The following is a 23,913-nucleotide window of genomic DNA, read 5'->3' as shown; positions in this document are numbered from 1 at the left end:
TATTTGAAGATATAAAGTGTGGAAAAGAAACTATAGAGCTGATATCGAGTTTGCTGGTTGCAGCGCGATTGATGGTAGCTAGGAACTGGAAGATTCAAGGGGAATATTCTATTGAAGAATGGTATAAAGAAGTATGGGATATAGCCATTAATGATAAATTGACATGTAATATTAAGTGGAGAAAAGGCGTAACTAAAATAAATGAGTTTGAGGGAATCTGGAAACAGTTCCTAATATTTGTGTTTACTAAGGGAAGTGGGAAACCGCCAGCAGAAGGAACGATTAGATTTTGGACTCAGGAATGATCCCGAGGTGGGGGGTGCACTTTTATGTTAAGAATGATGTTGTTGTAGTATGATAAGGTATAGGTAATAGTTATTCAACATATATGTACTCAACATTTATTCAATATGTATGTAGCAGTTGTTTGATGTTTTTCTTTTTGTTATTATTATTATTATTATTGTAATGTTTTATGTATGTTTATATAGTGTAGAAAACAAATAAAAATTATATATATATATAAAAAAGGAAAAGCAGGCACATTGATTGTCATACTATACCTCTGGTCCTGGGACCCCCTTCTCACCTCTCTCACCCTGGAAACAGAGAAGAGATCATCAGCTTTTAGTTTGCCCTGTTTTTTGCCCAAACAAGACAATGAAGAGGACACTGTAAAGCAAACACGGAGTGTGGCTAGCAAGGGCAGGATCTACACTACTGCTTTATAACGGTATTGACAATTGTTGGGGTCCAGGACACACCCCAGATACCATTTTCAACCTGTTTTCAAAGTGTTATATCCTGCTTGGTGTAGATCTGGCCTAGGTCTCCAGAGGTGCTGAGCAAAGGGAACTTGTGGTTTTTAGGTCATCTGATGTCCATTATGTTTTCTTAAGAACATCAGAAGTGCCCTGATGCTGGATCAGACCAAGGGTCCATCTAGTCCAGCACTCTGTTCACACAGTGGCTGATCAGCCATCGGCCAAGGATGAACAAGCAGGACATGGTGCAACAGCACCCTCCCACCTATGTTCCCCAGCAACTGGTGCACACAGGCTTGCTGCCTCGAATACTGGAAATAGTAAGACTAAGGGGTTCACAAACCTCTTAGAAGTCAAAAGGTGTCAGAATGAAAATTGTAATTGTAACTATCTGTTTATTGACCTACATGCTGTAATGGATCCTTCAACCTTTTATTATACATTTATTTATTATTTATTTAAAACATTTGTATCCATCCCTATATCACTAGGATCTCAGGGAGGCATATAGATAAAATCATACAAGAAAAAACAATAAATATATACAGCTAAGAACTAGAAAAACACCCTTTTTGATTGTATGGTTTAATAATAAAATTCTAATAAAATAGTAAAATGAAAGAACAAAAATGAAAACAGCACTAACGTTAGATTCAGATTACTGAGAAAGGCAAACTAATTCTGGAGCAAAGTTTCTTTTACCATATTGTTGCTGTAAGCAAATCACCAAAAGGCAAATAATATTTATGTTTTATTCAGTTGTATCCATATCAAACTAACCTTCCCAATCCTAAAAGCTTAAAAATAGATAAAAATAGCACCATAAACCCCCATTATTGCCAAAATAATAACAAAAAATGAAATCCTATTAAAACCATTTCGTAATATCAACTGACAGATTGGAAAACAACACCACCAATTCCTCAACTCTCTGCTCCTGTAGCTCCAGCCCCAGACACCAGAACAGAAAGGTCTATCCTGAAAGAGGCTCAAGGTAAAGAATGCCCATGGTAATTTGTGAAGCTTCTACCCCAGACTTCACTGTACCCTCTAGGTGTGTGAACATAGTGCCCAGACAACACTGTTATGTTATGCCAGGTCCATCTTTTGGTGGTGGCAGACAAGACGCCCACAGCGAGCCCCTTGGTGCACCTCTTCTTCAGCACCTTCACCGCTGTACATTTGCTTACCTAATCGACCCTGAGGTGCTGGGGACTGCGGTCCACCTGCTTGCTCCTATTCAGAGCTAGAGCCCCCCCCCCCGGCTTTCCATGGTTTACAAGAAGATTGAGGGGAGACATGATAGCACTCTTCAAATACTTAAAAGGTTGTCACACAGAGGAGGGCCAGGATCTCTTCTCGATCCTCCCAGTGTGCAGGACACGAAATAACGGGCTCAAGTTAAAGGAAGCCAGATTCCATCTGGACATCAGGAAAAACTTCCTGACTGTTAGAGCAGTATGACAATGGAATCAGTTACCTAGGGAGGTTGTGGGCTCTCCCACGCTACAGGCCTTCAAGAGGCAGCTGGACAAGCATCTGTCAGGGATGCTTTAGGGTGGATTCCTGCATTGAGCAGGGGGTTGGACTGGATGGCCTTGTAGGCCCCTTCCAACTCGGCTATTCTATGATTCTATGACTTCGCTTGGCCTCGACTGCACATTGGCTGTTCATTTGTTCACCGTCCTGCTTTGTTTCCTATGAAGTCTTTCTACGTCAGGCATTTAAGTATAAATATGCTATATGGACCACACATACCGGGAGTCCTCTGGGACCAGGATAGTTAAAGCCAGGTCTTCCTCTGTCACCCTATGATTAAAAAAAAAGGGGGGGGGAATTATTCGGAGAAAGCAAAGTTGTCAAGAGGCGACTCTATTTTCCTGCGGAGCACAAAAGTTATGTGATGTCTTTTAGTGTTAATAAGCCCTAATGAGCAAGAGGTACACTGAACAGTTGCAGAACATCACATTCCTAATTTAGTTGTCAAGAAAAAGGAGATGATGGAATTCACTGATGATAACGACAATTCACTATATTTTATTACAAATACTAAAAACCTGAAGCCTGGTAAAAGGAGGTTTCCTGTGCCTAGAAAATGGCCAGCATTAAAAACAGGCCTGCATCGGCTTGCTAGATTGGAACAACATTAGGGTATAAAGTGTAAAGACAACCCTATTTCAGTTGTATGTCTTACCTTTGGTCCCGAAGGACCTGCGTCACCCCTTATGCCTGCATCACCGGGATCCCCTCGTGAGCCCTGTGATTGTGTGTGGTAGAAAACAAAAAAGGAGTGTAAGGTACACTGATCTGTACAAACATTGGGAATTCCACTGTCGTAGTGCTTTCATGGGTATTACATTTCCCCCCAAAGACTAATGAGCAGGAAGAAGTAAGGTTTAATAGGAAACTCCTGCCACCTCCCAGATAACATTTACAATATTCAATCTACAATATTGAATAATCTTCACAAACAAATGGACAAATTTGTTCAGCTGACGAGTTGAAATCAATACCAAGGGACAAAGAACTTGAGATTAAACATTGATTAACAGTGAATTATTTGGTTGGCCATCAGAAAATCTGGAGTGATAAAATATATTGTCTCCTTATCTTGACAGCTGCCTGGGAGGGCAGCAATAGAAAGAGCAAGTTGATGTCCATATGTTGAAGATGTGCTTGGATGAAACTTACAGGCTTTCCTGGTTCTCCCACACCACCCTGAGGACCTCTTGGGCCAGGCAATCCTCGATCTCCCTGTGAAACATCCAAATGAGACAGACAGTCAGCTGTATTCTTCACATCAGAAATTTTAGGCTTATGGAGATCTAGCTAGTAAGTGCTACCCGGCCACCCGCAGGCCATTACATAACATATTAATCAAATTAATTCATTGTTATGTTAGGGAAATACTATGGAACAACTGATCACTCAAACATTATAACATCTACACAGGTTACTCTGCTCTTACACCATCAAAGTTGTGACAGCCATTATTATTATTATTATTATTATTATTATTATTATTATTATTATTATTATTTATATAGCACCATCAATGTACATGGTGCTGTACAGAGTAAAACAGTAAATAGCGAGACCCTGCCGCATAGGCTTACATTCTAATAAAATCATAATAAAACAATAAGGAGGGGAAGAGAACGCAAACAGGCACTGGGTAGGGTAAACAGGCACTGGGTAGGGTAAAACTAACAGTATAAAGTCAGAACAAGATGAATTCACAGGTTCATGTGTATGCAATGTGTATTCACCTTTGAGCTCTCCTCTTAAATCCATGTGGACCAGCCAACTTGTTGAATCCAGATAAGAATGAATTAATAATAATTATTTTTAGGATCACGATTGAGTAGTAGGGAGGGAAAGAAATGTGTGACTGATTTTATTCAATGTCTCCTTATCTATGAGACTTGCAGCTGAGGGTCGTTCTTGAGCTCATTGTTATACCTGGAACTTGCAGCTCTATACTTGATTTGAAGCTCTTGCTGAAGGCTGTACACTGCTGTTGGGGCTCCTTTGCTGGGTGCTGCTCCTGTTTTCATCACCCACAGGCCACCATGCTGCTTTGGTGGGAATTAGAGGAGAGTCCACCAATTTGGCACACTTGTTTGTTTTTAGAGTTGGAACTGAGACGGGGTGGGATGTTTTGAGAGAGGTCTGTCCTAGGCCTTAGCTAGACCTAAGGTTTATCCCGGGGTCATCCCTGCCTGCTCTCGGGATCCCTTGTGTGTCATTTAGATGCACAGGGATGACCCCAGGACGATCCCAGGATAAACCTTAGGTCTAGCTAAGGCCCTAGAATAGATTTCCTGATGCTTAGGCAGCTCTTGCAGGAGAAGATTAATACAGTGACGAAAGAGGTCTAAAGCAGGAGCATTTGCTTTCATTGCATCATTCTTCTGTACCTTTCCGCCTTTATTTCCAACTTCTCCTGGTAGCCCTCTTTGTCCCTCAGAACCGGGATCTCCCTGTGAATAAAGAAATAGTCATTACATGTCCATTGCTTTCAGTCTAATATTAGGGAGTTCTTTCTTCCTGGTTTGGTAACAAGAACTATGAGAGAAAGAGGAGCACTAGCTATAGTTGCTACTACCAACTACCTACTGCTTGAGACCATGTCCACAGAGACAGACTATAAACATCTGTCTGTCTGTAATTGGTCAGGAGCAGGCCAGCAGTTAGTGGAGTCACAGCTGTCCTTGGATGGGACCAGGGTGGTGGAACTCATTTCAAGAAACATTTCCTTACTTGGTAATGCTAAATTTAAATAGTATTTTTTGAAATGAAGAGTATTGGAAAGAGCTTCTGCTAGTTCTTTCACCAGGATAAAGAGATTGAGTCATTCTTTCATCTTTAACAGAACAATTCAGAATGCAGAAGGAAGGAAAAGGAAGGAAAAGAACAGGAGAGTCAGATAAGTCTGGGGGCCATGTAAAATCAGTCTAAGGGCTGCATGTGGCTCACGGACTGCAGGTTGCCCACTCCAATATTCAGCTTTGTTTGGGAGGCATCACTGCTCTGGAACATTCTTTCATAATAATAAGCTCATTTTTCTGATTCTATCAGGGATTTGCACCTTTAACTGCCAATCCCCAAGGAAAGCAGAGAGTCTCAACTAGTTGTAAGGAAAGGAGAACTTCAGGCTCAACTCTACCAGCACATGCTGCCCTCCCATGTCATGGAGAGTGACAGTGACGAAAACAAATTGTGAGTGGCCACTCCCTCTACCTACCTCTGGTACTATTTTGTGATTTACTTTTCTAGAGTAAACTCCTAGTAAACTAACTCAAGCATGGGATTGCTTCTGCTCCAAGATTGGTTTGGTAGCTGATTATTTGTTGTTAACTGATATATGTTTTGATTATTTTGAGCGGTTTTAGTTGACTTTTTATATATATTTTTAACATTTTAATTCCATAAGCAAACATCCAGGATATTTCCTGAAAAGTGGAATGAAACACAAATCTTAATAACAATATTTAAAGAAAGAGTAGTATGAAGAAAATGTACCCAAATGTACCTTGAGTTCTACCAGTGCAACTGTATATATCTTTAACAAAAAGGGAAAACCCTTTTCCACTCACTTCTCCTTCATGGATTTGTTTTACATTTTTTATAATTGCAATCTAAATGTATACAGATGTATTCCTCTCACACAGTCCAATATATGGGAGTCGGGAGGGATCTCCCTCCATTACCTTGAAAACCTGTTGAACTTACCCTCTCTCCCTTGGGTCCAGATGTTCCAGGCCCCCCCTTTGCTCCAGGGTCACCACGACGACCCTTAGTAAAATAGAGAAACAACAGAAAAAATGGACATTGATCAGTTTATTGATCAGTGTTTTGTTTGCTTTATACAGATATCTCCCCTAGCTGGGAATCTTTTTCTTTTCGCCTGGATTTTTCTTCTCGCCAGTTTGAATACCAGTTTGGAAGACGCACAGCAGGTATTGATGATATCTTTCAGAAGACCTACTTCTTGGCTAAAAAACTTACTGATTTCACATATTACTACACATACAAACTTGGGGTGTGTGTGTTGCTGCTACACATGCTCCCAGCTGCACAAAGAGCACTTTCATATGTTTTGTTCTGTTGACCTCTGAGGATACCAGGAAGGGAAGGCAAAATAATAAGTTTCTGTGGCCAATTCACTAGGACAAATCCTGATGGCTGTTCTGACTCCTAAGAATGTTTGACATATTTTTACAAAGCATGTAAGGATACCTTCAACTCTAGAAGGAAGCTGCAGCAAAGCATCAGACAGAAAAAGAAGCAGAGGATGAAAACTAATACCTGCTGCTGACTAACTATGGCAACATTGAACACAATTTATCATAGTCTCTTAACCTGGATTAAAAAGAAGCGGCTGTGGTATTCATCATACAAAAACGTGTGTGTATGGTGCAGGAACTGTCAACAGCTAAGTGCATGGCAGATACTCAAGACATACCTCGTACAGCTAGAAGACTCTACAATGTACAAAAGCATCTCAGCCCTCATCCATTTTATTTTTCTGTTGATGATATTTATTATCATCACTCTTGTTGAAGGGATGTCTTTCATTATTGCATTGCGAAGATTCAAGTGAGAGGTGAGGCCTCTCCAAATGACATGGAATGCAGAGATTCAGCAAATATTCTCCAAGCATGTCCATTATGTTATATTTGAATTGAAATACTTCTCAAAGGCTACTCCAACCTCTGTAATCATGCCTCTTCTTGCATTGCCAGGACATGCCGTTCCATATTTTTTTTTTTATGGTCAGTTCATTGTAATGTTCTTGCCATATCAGAGGCAGTGTCCAGAGGGGAATTTTGGATGCCCCATTGTGCTCTTGATTATGTCAGCAAGAATGCAACATGTTTTCTGAATTGAGTTCAGAAAAACTAAAGTCTTTCATTAATCAATTTATGACTGAATCTGAACAGATGGGGAAAGGCTGCTTAACACTTTTCTCCTCTGCTCTTTTTCCAGCTCAATATCATCATTCCCAAGCTGGGTTTTTTTTTTCATCCACAGGGGAAAGATATAGGGACTCATGTCATGGGTGAAAAATTGGCTGGGAGTCGGGTGGGGAGGAGTTTGAACTGTAAGAGGACCAGAGAGGAAAGGATTTGGTTGTCTCTCTGCCTCTGCCCTCCTTCTGCTCAGAACCCGCTGCTTTGGTTGAAAAACAGAACAAGACTTGGAGGAAAGAATTACGAAACACAGTGTAATGTGTAGATTGAAGGATAAACAGTGGGTGAAAGTATAATCAAGAAATCATGTTTTCTATATAACTGGTTTGGGTTCAGTCAGTAAACAAACACACTGGGGAGAGGGGGTTGGGTTTGATCCAGCAAAGTTCAGTTCTCTTAATTCACATTGATGGCAATGAGGACATGTAAAGATGCGTTTACATTTAAATCACTGGGCCTTAAAAATGCTTAGCATGTCCTTTGTTAAAGCTATGATAAATTTAAATGCCAGCACATGCTTAGGTTTTGATCGTGAGCCTTTGCCTTTGGTTGTTTGTACATGACAGAATGTACATGACAGAATGTACAGGTACACTGCAGCCCACTGGCATGAACCTCAACAATACTGATAGAGCAATATTTCAATTGAATTTGTTCAATGTGAGTCTGATCTTGAATTTGTTCAATGTGAGTAGGTGGACACAGCAGCCTGATGAACTGCAGCCCTTATTTGCTATTTTGAGTTGTGTGGAGAGGGGGCTCCTCATATACACCCCCCCCCACATCCCAATCTTGAACAGGCTGTTGCATTCTGATGGACCCCATCTCCTTTGCCAGCTGTGGGAGGGCCAGCAGGACACCAGTGGCTGCAGCCAGCAATGGGAGCCTCACACAGCTGGTGCAGTGTAATGGCTAGAGTGTGATGCCACTTGGCTCGAACCCTCACTCAGTTATGAAGCTTACTAGGTAGCCTTGGGCAGTTCCTGTCATATGTATCTTTGTGTGCAAGAAGATCGTGGTGAGATTGCTCTGAATTTCTAGGAGGGAAGGCCAGGATAAAAGTGGAAGAAAGCAAAATGGAAATTGTGGGACTATGGATTATAGCCGTATGGAGAATATCTTGAGTGAAAAGATGTTTAAAATGCTGTGTAAAATCCATGCAGAAGGGTGTTATATAATGTAGCATTGTTAAGACCCTAAGGAAAAAGGGTTACCTGTAACTGCAGCCTAATAATTATGACTGACATTGTTGCCAAGGAAGCAATAATAGACCTTGGTAGGTTTACATTTGTGCTAGATATTTATATGCTGGATAAGAGAATCAAAAAGGTGAGGTTGTGACAAGCCAGTTAACAAACATCCTATTGCAGCTAACAGTATGTTAACAAGTCATTGGTCAGCAGGTTCTGGCTAGAAAGTAGAAAAGGACAGTCCCAACATCATCAAAAATGAGTTGGATACTTAGGCCATAGCTAGACCTAAGGTTTATCCCTGGATCGTCCAGAGGTCAAACCTGTTCACCTCGGTGACACACAGGGGATCCAGTGCTCAGGCAGGGGCGAACCCTGGATGATCCCAGGATAACCTTAGGTCTAGCTGTGGCTTTAGCCAGGCCGAGAAAACTGAAGGAAGGAGAAGGCAGAATCATAGGCCACAGCTAGACCTAAGGTTTATCCTGGGATCATCCAGGGTTCGCCCCTGCCTTATTATTATTATTATTATTTATTTATATAGCACCATCGATGTACATGGTGCTGTACAGATAACACAGTAAATAGCAAGACCCTGCCGCATAGGCTTACAATCTAATAAAGTTGTAGTAAACAATAAGGAGGGAAAGAGAATGCAAACAGGCACAGGGAAGTGTAAACAGACACCGGGAAGGGTGAAGCTAACAGTATAGAGTCAGAACAAACTCAAAGTTTAAAAGCTATAGGGAAAAGAAAAGTTTTTAGCTGTGTTTTAAAAGCTGTGATTGAGTTGGTAGTTCTCAAGTGTTCTGGAAGAGCATTCCAGGCATGAGGGGCAGCAGAGGAAAATGGACGAAGCCGAGCAAGGGAAGTAGAGACCCTTGGGCAGGCAAGAAGCATGGCATCAGAGGAGCGAAGAGCACGAGCGGGGCAATAGTGTGAGATGAGAGAGGAGAGATAGGCAGGAGCTAGACCGTGAAAAGCTTTGAAGGTCAACAGGAGAAGTTTATATTGGATTCTGGAGTGAATTGGGAGCCAATGAAGAGATTTCAGAAGCGGAGTGACATGGTCAGAGCGGCGGGCCAGGAAGATGATCTTAGCGGCAGAGTGGTGGACAGAGACCAGCGGACTGATGTGAGACGAAGGAAGGCCAGAGAGAAGAAGGTTGCAGTAGTCCAACCGAGAGATAACCAGTGCGTGAACGAGAGTCTTGGCAGAAGAGACAGACAAAAATGGTCGAATCCTGGCAATATTATACAGGAAGAAACGACAAGATTTAGCTACTGCCTCGATATGAGGAATAAAGGAGAGCGAGGAATCAAATATAAAGCCAAGGCTACGAGTTTCCTTGACCGGAGTAAGCGTGACATCGTTGACAGTAAGAGAGAATGAGAGATGAGGAGAAGGTTTAGGAGGAAAAACAAGCAGTTCAGTTTTTGCCATATTGAGTTTCAAACGGCGATGAAGCAGCCAGGCTGAGATATCTGAAAGACATGCTGAGATACGATCGTGGACATCAGGAGAAAGTTCCGGAGATGAGAGATATAGTTGTGTGTCATCGGCATACAGGTGATATTGGAGGCCATGAGATTGAATAAGTTTACCCAAGGGCAGCATGTATAGAGAAAACAGCAGCGGGCCAAGCACCGAGCCTTGCGGAACCCCTACTGAAAGGGGAAAGGAGGAGGACGAGCTGCCGTTAGCCGACACGCTGAAAGAGCGACCCTCTAGATAGGAGGCGAACCAGTTATAGACAGAGCCACAGAGTCCAAGGTCATGGAGGGAATCTAAGAGAAGATCGTGATCAACCGTGTCAAAGGCTGCAGTTAGATCAAGGAGAATAAGGACGGAATAATGGCCCTTAGACTTGGCAGTGAGAAGATCATTGGTGATCTTGGTAAGGGCTGTTTCAGTGGAATGCAAAGGACGGAATCCAGATTGAAAGGGATCCAGAGCAGAGTTACTAGAGAGAAAGTCAAGACAGCGAGAGTAGACCACACGTTCCAGAATCTTTGAGACAAGGGGCAACAGAGAGACAGGTCGGTAGTTAGACAGAGAAAGTCGATCAAGAGTGGGTTTTTTGAGAATGGGAGAGACAGTAGCATGTTTAAAAGCAGAGGGAAATGAGCCAGAGGACAGAGAAGAATTAATGATGTGAAGCAAGGACGGGAGGATAGCGGGGATAAGATTAATAAAGACGCGAGAGGGAATTGGATCACGGGAACAAGTGGAAGGCTTCGACGAGCGCAGTATTTTAGACAGTTCATCAGCTGAGACTGAGGGGAACGCCGAGAGAGTTGCAGGAGGAACTGACAGGTGAGGCACAGGAGCTGGAAGCGGAGCAGAGCTGGCCAGATCGGAGCGAATAGTTTGGATTTTAGCATTGAAGAAAGAGGCAAAGTCATTGGCAGACAGAGAGGTGGGGAGAGATGGTGGATTAGGTTTCAGGAGAGAATTGAAGGACTTGAAGAGCCGCTGAGGGTGTCTAGCATTTGACTGGATCAGCGTTGAGTAGTGCTGCTGTTTGGCCAGTGAAATGGCAGAAGAGAAAGAGGAGAGAACAAATTTGTAATGGATCCCCTGTGTGTCACCTAGGCCACAGTTACGGCCATAGTCTACAGGAAGAGGTAAAAAAAAAAGAGCTGAAATAGCAGAATACAGACATTTGAGGATATGCTAGGAAAAGAAGACTCTGGAAACTGTCTTGAAGAGGGGCTTCTGGTGAGATTGTCAGAGGAAGGAAACTGGCCTCATGAAGCAGTGAGACTACAGAATGACTTATTCTTTACTACGTCCTTGAAAGTAAGTCCCTGATGTGTTCTGGTGCAGCAAAAGCAAGCCTAAGAGTTAATGGCTGTTTGTGTCAGGGAGCTGCGAGTCCAATGTAAGAGATAATTGAAAGGAATTTTACCGCTCTGTATCCTTCAAGTGAGTTTCTGACAAGAGACAGAACTTCGGTCCAGACCTCTAAGTCATTCTGGGTGAGCTAATTGGTTTGAAGGTAGAACGTAGGGTGACTGGTAACTGGGTTAAAATAGGAAAATGAGCTAGAATAATGAAACAACTACTTCCTTAAAGAAACAGTACCTGTAAAAGCAAATAACTCATAAAGCATATTGATAACATCTACCCTTCCATATAATCAAACAATATAATATGTAAATAAGTTTTAAATAAACCATTACATTTGTTTTAACTTTTACATAGATCTACATGTCTGTTTAGCCTGGTACTTCACTACTGAGTGTGTGTTAAGGGGATAAGGTTTTATTAATCCGAAAAAACGAAGAGATAAGGAGTAACGGCACATTCTTTAAATAGTGATATTTTGGTATCATAAAAAAAGAAATAGGATCCCCAACCCTCTACATATGGTGGGGCACTGCAGGGGGATTATAAAGTAAAATTTCCCACAAGCTATCATGCTAAGTCCACAAATTTCATTGGAACCTATATCTAGTTCATGCATTTAGGATCAAAGGGCTAATAAGGGCAGCCTCAGTATATTCCCTGTATTGGAATATTGCTATTGGGATGAATAGATGAAACCTATGGGGCTACAGAAATCATGTACAGTCTTACAGGTTCTCCTTTGGGTCCAGGAGATCCAGGGCTGCCTTTGCCTCCCTTGCTACCATGACTGCCAGGAGCTCCATTGGCACCTCTTGGTCCCTTTGAAAAATAAAAGGAAGAAAACATTAAAATAAATTAGAGTTTGCAAGGTAACAGAAGGCAGTGCCAGAGCATTGCCTGTATTGGGCTCAACCAGCATCAAGGAGCGACATTCCCCAACATTAGGTATTGGCTGGTGCAGAATCCTCCCCTCCCCATTCTCCAACATCAACCAGCAAATACCTGTCACCAGTACAGGGAACCAAATCTTGTCCCTGGCCCTGTAGCCTCCCTTTTCACTGCACAGTGAGGGTAGGGACTTTATGACCACTGAGGTAACTGTTTGTGGAGATCTTGCACTTTTGTCATCACATCAGCCTTATTTACTCATAAGTAGCAATTTTGTTATTTAAGTTTCTGTCCTACTGTCGTACAATAAATGCCCATGGCAGATGAAACAATCACAATCATAACCATAATCGTACAGTTAAAATGAAAACAGTAAATGGCAAAAATGTAAAATGTAAAATGAGCAGAATCCACCCAAGAGCCGCCCAGAGAGCTTCGGCTATTGGGCGGTATAAAAATGTAATAAATAAATAAATAAATAAGAGCAAATGGAAAAACCAGCCCAAATGAACTAAAACCATCAAATCAGCAGCAGAACCTAACCAATTTGGCAGGCTAAAGACCTTTCTTGGTAAAAAGGTGGCTTAGATAGGCCTCCTTAGCCAGGGAGAAGGCTCCCTCTTTCATCCTTGCCAATTACATCCCTGGGAGTGGCAAATATCCTGCAAATATCTCGATACCCAGGCTGACTAATGTTGGGGAAGGCATTCCATCAGACAGCCTGACCCCAGGGCATTTTGCACCTTAGGATACAGATCATAACCAGCACTTTGCATTGTGCCTGGAAACAAATCGGGAACCAGTGAAGCAGCTGTAACAAGGACGTCATGCCCCCTTGATAACTTATATATGAATTATAATAATTCTCCAGAGAGGGAGGAAGCAGCAGCCAGGCACCTCTCCACCGTGCCTGGGTCCAGCTCCAGCTGAGAGCCCCCTCCCTCCTGTCTCTGGAGAGGCCACCAGTGAAGGAGGAAGCAGCAGCCAGGCACCTCTCCACCGTGCCTGGGTCCAGCTCCAGCTGAGAGCCCCCTCCCTCCTGCTACCAACTGTCTCTGCAGAGGCCACCAGTGAGGGAGGAAGCAGCAGCCAGGCACCTCTCCACCGTGCCTGGGTCCAGCTCCAGCTGAGAGCCCCCTCCCTCCTGCTGTCAACTGTAACTGCTGAACTTTCCAACTAAGATTGTAGTGCCTGAATTTGCTTTCCTTTTCCCCCTCCCCCTCCCCCTCCTCCTCCCTCCCAATCCCCTTTCCTTTTGTGTCATGTCTTTTAGATTGTAAGCCTGTGGGCAGGGACTGTCAAGAAATACTTTTGTAAGCCGCCGTGAGAGCCTTTTTTGGCTGAATGGCGGCATAAAAATCCTTAAATAAATAAATAAATAAAATAAATAAGCTAGTTAGATTTAATTAAGCCTGGTTGCACTACATGGTTGCACCACAAAACTATCCGAAAAGGGGAAACACTGTGGCTTTTCAAAGAAGTTTTTGTATCAGAAATATACACTTGAGTTTTTGAATTTCAGCAAGTGTGAATTTGGAAAAAGAGTTTGGATTTTCTAAAAACAAAACACCAGAGTAGAGGGGAAGGAAGCAGCCCCCCCCCCCAAATGTTGGATTTTTTTAAAAAAGATGAATTCTTTCAAAACTAACTCCAAATAGAGAAGGGCCAGATCTATACCAGGAAAATGGTTTTAAAACTGTATATGGAATGTGTCCTGGGCCCCAACAGTTGTCACTACTGTTATAAACTGTTTTAAAGCAGTAGCGTAGATCCTGTGTAAATTTCATTTCAGCAATTGCAAATCTGGAATAATATTGGGAATTTTCCATTCTGAATCTGGGGAAACAGTTTTTAAAGTATTTTCAATAAACATCACATGGAGTGGAGAAGAGACTTCAGTCTTAATGAATGCAGATCTAAGAGAAGATTTTGAAGGTTCTCCAAAATTTGCACTTGAAAGGAAGCGTCATCCTAGTTAAAACATCACTGGCAGAAGACCTTGGGTATTGCAATAATGGAGGTATTGCCCCCAATTCTGAATATTGTTGCTGTTTAATGCGCTTTCACCCATATCTGCACTGAGTGGAATCACCAAGTGTGAATCTAAAGATAGCACCTCCTAGAAAACCCCAGACATTAAAAGTGGGAGGGGGAGAAAGATGACTAGCATTAATCTAGTCTGTTTTGTCCAGGATCTTAGTTTATTACAGCTGCTATAAAAGGGACATGCTCAGATCACTGTATTCACAATTTATGCCCGTTTTCTGATTTCTTGGGTCAGATCTACACCAAGCAGGATAAAGCACTTTGGAAACGTTTGGAAAACTATATATGGAGTGTGTCCTGGGCCTTAACAGTTGTCAAAACAGTTATAAACTATTTTAAAGTAGTAGTGTAGACCCTGCCTTGTTCTCAGATGGTGAAAAAGCTAGGTTTTGTGTTAAGACATGTCCTTTTGCTAGTGGAATGGACACTGCTTGCAGAATGAATTTCCCCTCCCCATGATGCCTCCCAAATCTGCTCCAATGGGTTGGGGGACTCTCCAAAGCAGTTTTTGGGTGTGTGTGTGTGTAAGGGGCTGGAGGGGAGAGAAGGGAAATGGAAGCTTTCACTGCATGAGCAGACGTCCACTTGCATAATATTGGATGTAGCTGTAAGTGAGTTAGTATTTCGTAACATAGGTGTACATACTCTGCTTCCTCTTTCTCCAGGTGGCCCATGAGCTCCGCTACGACCAGGCCGGCCAGGATCACCCTGAAATAGACGTCAAAGTGAGCATAAGCAAAGTTGTATTGTATATATGTAGACTGCACCCAAACCACTTCTATGAATTCAACAAACTCTTCTATATTCAGCATTTGATATTTGATACCTGACAATTGTCTTTTCATATTTAATTACTGATATTTTACACAGTATTAAAGCAGCTGTTGTGGGTGGCGGAATTCAGCTCGGAACCCCTGCACTGTTTCTTCCTTTTTCTTTTTTTTAACCCTTCCCCATGCATTATTTTTCCAATAAACTGCCTGCCCCCCCCCATTTTCGCTGAGAAAACATGGCACTCCTATGGAGTGCTGTGCCCAGTGTGCGGCTTCTCCCGGCTACTCGCGAGTAAGTGAGCAGCCTGGAAAAGCCATGGAAGTAGCTAGACCTTCCGCAGCCCCGGGCTTGGCCTGGGGCTGCGGAAAAGCCGGGCCATAAGCGGATCTGGTTATCCCGGGTCAAGGGAGGATTTAGCCCAGCCTGACCCCGGGATCCCCTGTGCGTTGTCTGCACGCACAGCAGGGAGCCCGGGCCTCACACCGGGCTAAGTCCTCGTCTAACAACGGCCCAAGAAGCCTTTTTAACAGCACTATTTTTAGACGTGTGTATTAGTGCAAGAGGCAGGATTTGCAGGGCACTCCCATGATCCCTTGGAGACCATCCCAGGGACTATGGCATTTATCAGATTCTCTCTCCTGCGACCTCAGAAGGGGGGATCCGACATCTAGCCCTCCCTCCCTCACCCATCCTCATCCCTGCGCAGACACAGCAGAAAGCATCGCACCAGTTGCTCCTTTGAGGTTGCAACAGTGATCCTGAAGAAGCTCAGAGAGGGGGCGTGAGAAGAGTGGGTGGATAGGGGAGGGGAAGAGGCCAGGATCCACAGAACTCTGCAGCTGAATTTCTTGCTTGCTTGCTGAGTTGGAATCACAGAATCGACTTTGCTCTTAAGAGCCTAAGAAGAGACTTGAGAGTGGATCAGACTGAGGTGGGTCCACGTAGTCCAGCGTTCTGTGTCCAACTCATTCCCGATGCCCCCACCCATTGTTTGCCCATTGTACAATGGTGTACAATGTAAGGGGGTGTAAGATGTACAATGGTGTAAGAGATGGGAATAAAAGCCTTTTTATCCACCATCTCTATACTGTGCAGAATTGTACACATCTTTATCATATCTCTCCCTTGCTCCCACACGCCCCATCATTCTTCTAAGCTAAAAAAACCGTTTGAGGTATTTTGACACTGGCTGTTTATTGGACATGCTTTTCACACAACATGACACAATGAGACAAATGAATGTGCCACTTGTTTCCCAATTATCACTGATTATCTGGTGCTGCCTTTGGTCACTTTTAAGAATAGTACAGACCTTTATTCCTTCATCTCCTGGTGGTCCTTGAGTTCCAGCACCTCCAGGATAACCATCAGAGCCCTAGGAAGGAATTCAAGGAAAAAACTGTTAGCAAAACTAACCACAAGCCATATCGATTTTAGAAAATAAAGTATAATCTATCAGAATGGGCTGTGTGGCACAAAATAAAAGAAGGATGAAGCCATCCTATGTTTCAACAAAAGCTGGTGGAACTTATAGAGTCAAGATTAGAAACTTTCCTACCCTGTCGCCTGGATCACCCTTGCAGCCAGGAGGTCCAATACGTCCCAGTTTGCCCTGGAAAGGTCACATATAAAAACACAGAATGAGAGATTGTGAACATTTTTAAAAAGAAAAAAGAAACTCTATACATTTTTCGTTCTCCTCATAAGAGGTCCCACTGTTGTCCACTGATTACTTGGCCCTATTTATATAGAACATTCTGGAAAGAGGAGGCCTTGTAAGGCAGCTTTCTGCACTGATGGGAGCATAATGGAGCACTAAACTGAACAGGCAGGAAGGAGAGCAGCAAACAAGGTCATAGGAAGGCGTTGGGTGCAGGGGCTATGCGATGGCCACGCATTTCGGTGCCACTGGTGCTAACTGCACTCATTCTGGTCTGCCATTTGGTCTAGTGGGGATCAGCATGGGACATGTCCGAGTTTTCATCCATGTTGAGGGTGTCAGGCAGGCTAAAACATTGCCTCAGAGACCCCAACATCCTCCATCCATCAGTGGCCTGAATTTGAGGAAATGAGGATGATGTTAGAGATTTGGAGAGAAGTGTTAGATGACACCTACTATTACTATGAACATTAAATCATAAAGGATAAGAGCCATCTACCTAGTCTTCAATTTTGAAATGACATTTAAAGCTCAATTTCAGAATGTTACATTTGTTTTTTAAAAGGCTGTCTATTATAATAAAAATTATAATATATATATATATATATATATATATATATATATATATATATATTATACACCCCCCACGCCCACACCCACCCTTGAGTAACTTTACCTTCTGCCCATCCGTGCCGTTCCTTCCAGCCAAACCAGCAGATCCCTGAAATAAAACAGCCAGAGCTTTAGAAAGGGGTTTCTCCATAAAGTCAAAGGTGGAACAACGGGTGGCATTCAAAGATTGGGTCTCACCTTCCGCCCGTCTCCTCCAAACTCTCCCTACAAAAGACAAAGGAAGAAAAGATCAAAGATGAGCCACGCCCACTTATTTTATTTATTTGTTTATTTAGAATATTTATATACCGCTCCTCATTGAAAAAATTTCGGAGCGGTGTACAATGTAAAATGAAAATAAAAACAGAATAAAACAGTTAAAACAAAATTTAAAAGAAGCAAAAACAACAACAACACAGAAATCCAAGGCTGCATGTTAAAGAAAGGCTTCTTGGAATAAAGATGTTTTCAGGAGGTGCCGAAAGGAGTACAAGGTTGGCGCCTGCCTGACCTCCAGAGGCAGGGAATTCCACAGGAGGGGCGCCACCACGCTGAAGGCTCTTCCCCTGGTGGATTCCAATCGGAGGATGGATCTAGGTGGAACCACCAGGAGCAGGCCCTCGGATGACCTCAGTGACCGGGCAGGTTGGTAAGGGAGAAGGCGCTCTCTCAGGTATCCTGGTCCCAAGTTGTTTAGGGCTTTGTACACAAGTACAAGAACCTTAAACCTGGCCCGGTAGTGAATAGGCAGCCAGTGCAGTTCCCTCAGCAGAGGAGTTACATGCTGGAAAGGGGCAGCTCCAGACAACAGCTGAGCTGCAGCATTTTGCACTAGCTCCGGCTTCCGGAGCAGCTTCAAGGGCAGCCCCACATAGAGCGCATTGCAGTAATCCAATCTTGAGGTTACCAATGCCTGTACCACCGTGGTCAAGCTATCCCTGTCCACTTATAGCCACAATGTCATGGCAGACTGTTAAGAGATTATTTGAGAAAGAATGGGCGGGGGGGGAAGAAGGGCAGAATTCCGCATTACTGAATATTACCCTAAAACAAAAATTCCCTGAGCTCCCTGCTCCTGCACCCATAGAGAATAGGCATATATAATACGTACTGGCATTCCGGCAAGCACTGGCCATACAAAATACATACAGTTCAACAAGATGTACAATTGTTTCCATTGCTAGACTGATCAATTCCCATTGCAATGATCATTATTAATTGAGTAAATAAGCACAAGCAAACCTCACTTCTAAATTTACACAATTCTGTTTGATTTCCGTACTATAAAATCTCTGTTTCACTGGTAACATTTTCTTGGATACTAAATTTGAGATATGCAAATATAACACAAACTTTTTCTATAAACACAATATACTTCCCAAGATTTTCTGAAAGCAGTATATAAAATACCTCACCTTTTCTCCTTTTAGCCCATGAATACCCTACAGAAAAAAAGAAAAATGGACATTGTTAGTATTTGTTGATATATGTGACAGCTGAAATAACTGCTTTAAACCATATTCAGAAAGAGCATCAGTTTGAAGAAATGATTTCAATCAAGTTTCCAATTCCTAATTTCCTGAACAAGTATGCCTACACTTGTGAAAACTGCCCAGAGATCTTTGGCTATGGGGCAGTATAGAAATGTACTAAATACTACTACTACTACTGATAATAATATAATTCTCCTTGCAACTAAACAGAGATTTTTGAGTAGCAAAAGGACAATCCAAAATCTCTGATAACCCAAGCATTGCAATTCCACTGCAACCATGAGTCCGTGAGCACATCTGGGAATTTGAGAAATTGCTGTGGGCACCACCACAAAATGTCTCCCATGGAGGATGTGGCTAGTCACATAATGATTGCTATGGGGGCTTGGCTAGTCAAGAGGAGGAGAGAAACAGCAAGGATAGAGGCTAGGAGGAAACGGGAAAGGAACAGAGAGCTCCATCACACCTATTTCTTTCCCTGGTTTGCCTCTGCGTTTTTTACCTCCATTTCATAAGCGCGGCAAGCGTTCCTCCCTTTCATGATCATCGCTATACCGGTGAACTGTCTTTTCCCTTGTTTGCTCTCCTGCTGCTAATTGCACCCACTCCACCTCACTCCTTTCCCCCTCTCCAGTTCATTGGTTTTTGTCATTGATGGCCATCGTGGCAGCCTTCTCCCCACACTCATTGGAGCTCCTATGGGAATGAACTAAAATGCTTACAGCTCCCTCATTTTTAAAGATAAAGAGATGAAACTTGGGACTGTGAGAGCTCTTAAGTAGGGCTTTAGGCATGCCGAATTTGAATCAGATTGGTTCATGCTTTGATTTTTTGGTTTTTTTAAATCCCCCCCTTCAAGGCATTTCTTCCCATTAACATGCACACACCTCTCCGATTCTGCACAGGGGTGGATTAAGACAGAATCGGAGCGCTCTCGCTCTCTCTTGTGTGGGTGTGTGTTCAATGGAGCTCGTTTATTGCCTGGGCTTGATTCCCTCACCCCATTAATTTCAACTGAATTTGCTTCCAAGTTATCCTAAAATCTGATGCATGCTTACCTTTGAGGAAACCCCATTGAACACAGAGAGACTTACTTCTGAGTAAACAGAAGCAAGACCTCAGAAGTAAGTATAGGGTTGCAGAGCACTTCTTTCCAGTTTGCTGTTTTAGACTTTAAAAAATAGCTTCTGAGTGACCACACTATTAAAAGTCAGTTCTATACATGTTTACTCAGAAGTAAGTCACTCTCCATATTTGGAAGAGGCTAAGTGGGCTGAGGGGTACCTTTGATATTGACATTTGTGGCTAACCAAAATGCGTAATTTTTAAAGATAAAGAGTTGAAACTTGGTACAGTGATAGCTCTTAAGGCATACCAAGTTTAAATAAGATCCGTTCATGCCTTGATTTTAAGGATTTTTTAAAAAAGGAAATTAATAAAAATGCTTATATCTGTGTAATTTTTAAAGATAAAGAGATAAAACTTGGCACTGTGATAGCTCTTAAGGAGGGCTTAAGCCATGCCAAGTTTGAATCAGATCTGTTCATGCCTTGGTTTTTAGGATTTTTTAATTTCCCCCCTCAAACCGTTCTCCTGATACTCCACAAATGTGAAATTCCATCTGTTTGCATTTGTGGAGGATCTGTTTTCCTTTACTTTGATAATGTGCAGCTGTGCATCTCATAAAAATGGAGATGTGCTGGGGTCCTCAGGGATGTGGGCTCCCCCCACCCCCGCTCTGGCTTTGTTGTTGAGCGATTTACTAATTTAACATTTCATCGGCTGGGTTCCATTTCTGCAGGCAATGAGCGTGGGGCTGGAACAGTAAAATGTCCATTTAACTGACTAAGTACAAGTCCATTTGTTTGACACGGCATGCTGGAGGAGGAGAACCACTCTGCCCTCCCCTTTCATCAGCAAGACACCATTCAAAGCACAGGCCCCCAACAAAGAAAAAAGTGAGAGGATAGCAATACATGAAGGCTTAAGGGCACATTAAATCTGCTTGGGGAAAATAATCCAGCCTTTCCCCACACCAAAATAATAAGCAAAATGGATGATGTCATGTGAGTCCCGCACTGCAATTCCAAATACAAGATGCGGCGAGAGTGCATTAAACCGCCGATGTGATGGAGCTCAGTGTTGCTTCCTGCCCTGCCCAATCTTTTTCCTGTCCCTGTAAAACTTTCCCTTTTGCCCTCTCTCTATCACTTCCTGACTGTTAGAGCATTACGACAATGGAATCAGTTACCTAGGGAGGTTGTGGGCTCCCCCACACTCGAGGCCTTCAAGAGGCAGCTGGACAAACATCTGTCAGGGATGCTTTAGGGTGGATTCCTGCACTGAGCAGGGGGTTGGACTGGATGGCCTTGTAGGCCCCTTCCAACTCTGCTATTCTATGATTCTATGACTAGCATTGCTCTTTCTCCCCTGCAAGCTCTCTCCTTGCTATTTCCCCCCTCCCCATCCTTAGCCTTCTCTCCCTTCTTAGACCTAAGCCTGGCTCTTCCTCTGCCACTCGCTCCTTTATCTTGCTGTTCCTCTCCCCTCCTGTCCTCTAGCCTCACTATTTCTCCCCCATTTCTCCCTGCCCCACCATTGCAAAGCTGTCTCACAGAAATGAAAGCTTTTTAACTTTTATTTATAAGTTATTTAACTTTTATTTCAACTTATTTTAAAAAAAGTACCAAAAGCAGGGAGGTATCTTCATTGAAATGCACTGAGAATTGCTTTTAGCTTTTCTCTGCTTTTTTGGGGTGAAATTGGCTTTGGCACATCATCGGCACAAAAAGTGGACTATATGCCCCCCCCCATCAAACCAAGCGCTTTTGCAGTCACACTTCACTCTAATCCACCTTACTTTGGGTTGTGTTGGGCGGAGTCCCACTAGTTGAAATGGGCATCATCAACCACATGTGAGTGGCTTGGTCCCCGCCCCCCCCCTTCGCCCTGCTTAGGGAAAATAAATGTATTGTAATACCAGGAATTACGAGCTTCATCACACCAGCGTTATACTGTGCAATCACTGCGAATTGCATGCAAAGGACTCCAAAGTTTCCCAGCTTATAATCTGCTTTGATTGTGAAGTACTCCCTTGCATCCTGCTTTAATTGTGCTATAAAGGGAAAAGACCCGACTTATTTTGGTACTACTTTTTGAGGGTATCTTCCCAGCCGCCGCTGGGGTGCAGGAGCAGGATTTAAAAGAAATGCTTACATCTGCGTAAGCTTTAAAGATAAAGACACCAAGATCGGCACAGTAACAGACATTAGGGAGAGCTTTAAGCCAAATTTGAATTGGATTGGGTCATCCGTTGATTTTTTTAATGATTTTTTTACATTTCCCCCCTTAAACTCACTTCCTGGTATGCAAAGGATCACTGTCCGCTGGTAGCAAAAACAACAACAACAGTGAAAGCTTAGCGCTATGGGGATATTCCGAGGGAAGCAGGTACATGAGATGTAGCTTTATGTTCCAGGAGTGAAGCAGCAAAAAGAAACAATTAAGTGAATGCTAATGCCATTTTGAAGACCACAACACCAATATTTGAGGCTGGGAAAATGGAAAGCGCACATGTGGTTACAAAATGCTATTTGGATTCGAGTGATATGGAGCAGAGTTGATATTTTGCATGCTGGTCGAGGCAGAGTAGCAGTGACGAGGTGCAGAAGCATCCCTGATTTCATTCCTGAGATGCAAAACTCCTCTCTGGATTACTTTCACTGACACTGATCTTCCTTGAAGAAAAAAGATCTCTGCATAAACCCACGCCACTGTAAATTCTGACTCTTTCTGTCGCCCAACATTTCTGGCAGTTTTACTCTACTGTGAGTGCCGTTTGTGACTGTCGTATTGCCCATCCTTCACTTTCCTTGGTCTTTTGTCTCGGTGTACTGGGGCTATTCAAACCCCACCCCCCAGTCTGTTCCCTGTGCCCAGGTACAGTATAAAACCTGAAATGGATCAATTGCTGATGCTTTGGATACCCCTTGCATATTGGTCAGGAACATGAAAACGGATTCCTTATTAACACAGCAATCATTCAGTTATCATAACATGGCATTTGCCTAACACTAGTCCATGTACATATTGATCTAATAGTCAGTTCTCTTTTCCTTTTGGCAAAGTGCCCCTGGGTCAAACACTGTGGCCTTCTGCAGTGCCACTGATGAAGCAATAAGCCAATTATGAATTTACAAAATGGTATCCTCTATCTTATTTAAGAAATATACACAAAAATACATGTATTAACATGAGACACAAAATTATTTACCTTGGGACCAGGATATCCAATTGGACCTTCAATTCCTGGGTCACCCTATATTTAAAGAGACAAATAATATTGTTAGTTGTAATGCAATGGGATTTACTTCTGAGTAGACATGTTTAGGATTGCATTGTTATTTATTCATTCATTTATTTAAAACATTTATATCCCGCCCTATAGCAATAAGATCTCAGGGCGGCGTACAGATAAAAGCATACAGTATAAAACAGTAAATATACACAGCTAAAAACAAATTAAACCATAAACCAAGTTAAAACAATATATAATTTAAAAGCAGTAATTTATATTTATTTATTTTATATGCAACATTTAAATACCGCTCAAATTAATCCAGAGCGGTGAACATAGATATAAAGAGTTAAAAAAGTAGATTAAAAAAGCAAATTAAAATTATTCAATTTAAAAACAAAGGAGCTAGAGAAAACAGTGGCTAGTCAGCTGGGGAAGGCTTCTCAAAACAGGGATGTCTTCAGGAGGTGCCGGAAGCAGCCTAGTGTTGGCGCCTGCCTGGCCTCTAGGGGTAGAGAGTTCCACAGAGAAGAGGCCACCACATTAAAGGCTCTTCTCCTGGTGGATTCCAATCGGGCCACACAGTAGTGCATTTTGTAGTGAGATATCCCTCCACCCCCGTTGTTGTTGGTTTTTTTAAAAAAAAACAATCTGCTTATTGGAATTGCTCTCTGTCTATATCATAGACCAGGAAAGGGAAAGGAACCTCTCGTGCAAGCACTGAGTCATTGCTGACTCTTGGAGGGATGCCAGCTTTCGCTGACGTTTTCTTGGCAGGCCTTATAGCAGGGTGGTTTGCCATTGCCTTCCCCGCCCGTTATTACTTTCCCCCCAGCTAACTGGGTACTCATTTTACCGAC

At 42.7% G+C, this 23,913-nt stretch overlaps 1 protein-coding gene across 1 annotated transcript in view; it reads right to left on the bottom strand.

Moving 5' to 3' along the window:
• COL6A2 (collagen type VI alpha 2 chain) overlaps positions 1 to 23,913 on the bottom strand; it is an 84,204-nt gene that overhangs the window by 37,339 nt on the left and 22,952 nt on the right. The window contains exons 7-20 of the mRNA XM_063116064.1: positions 23,030 to 23,074; positions 18,679 to 18,705; positions 17,462 to 17,488; positions 17,328 to 17,372; positions 16,550 to 16,603; positions 16,304 to 16,366; positions 14,863 to 14,925; positions 12,013 to 12,102; positions 6,000 to 6,062; positions 4,685 to 4,747; positions 3,456 to 3,518; positions 2,959 to 3,021; positions 2,523 to 2,573; positions 564 to 599 (exon numbers count right to left, since the gene is read on the bottom strand). Of these exons, the coding sequence (XP_062972134.1) occupies positions 564 to 599; positions 2,523 to 2,573; positions 2,959 to 3,021; positions 3,456 to 3,518; positions 4,685 to 4,747; positions 6,000 to 6,062; positions 12,013 to 12,102; positions 14,863 to 14,925; positions 16,304 to 16,366; positions 16,550 to 16,603; positions 17,328 to 17,372; positions 17,462 to 17,488; positions 18,679 to 18,705; positions 23,030 to 23,074 (753 nt within the window). The remainder of the gene's footprint in view (positions 1 to 563; positions 600 to 2,522; positions 2,574 to 2,958; positions 3,022 to 3,455; positions 3,519 to 4,684; positions 4,748 to 5,999; positions 6,063 to 12,012; positions 12,103 to 14,862; positions 14,926 to 16,303; positions 16,367 to 16,549; positions 16,604 to 17,327; positions 17,373 to 17,461; positions 17,489 to 18,678; positions 18,706 to 23,029; positions 23,075 to 23,913) is intronic.

This window comes from Elgaria multicarinata, chromosome 2 (genome assembly GCF_023053635.1).
Source record: "Elgaria multicarinata webbii isolate HBS135686 ecotype San Diego chromosome 2, rElgMul1.1.pri, whole genome shotgun sequence".
In the NCBI taxonomy this organism is placed as follows: domain Eukaryota; kingdom Metazoa; phylum Chordata; class Lepidosauria; order Squamata; family Anguidae; genus Elgaria; species Elgaria multicarinata.
The sequence above is the reverse complement of the archived record's forward strand: the minus strand, read 5'-3'. Positions and strand labels throughout refer to the sequence as shown.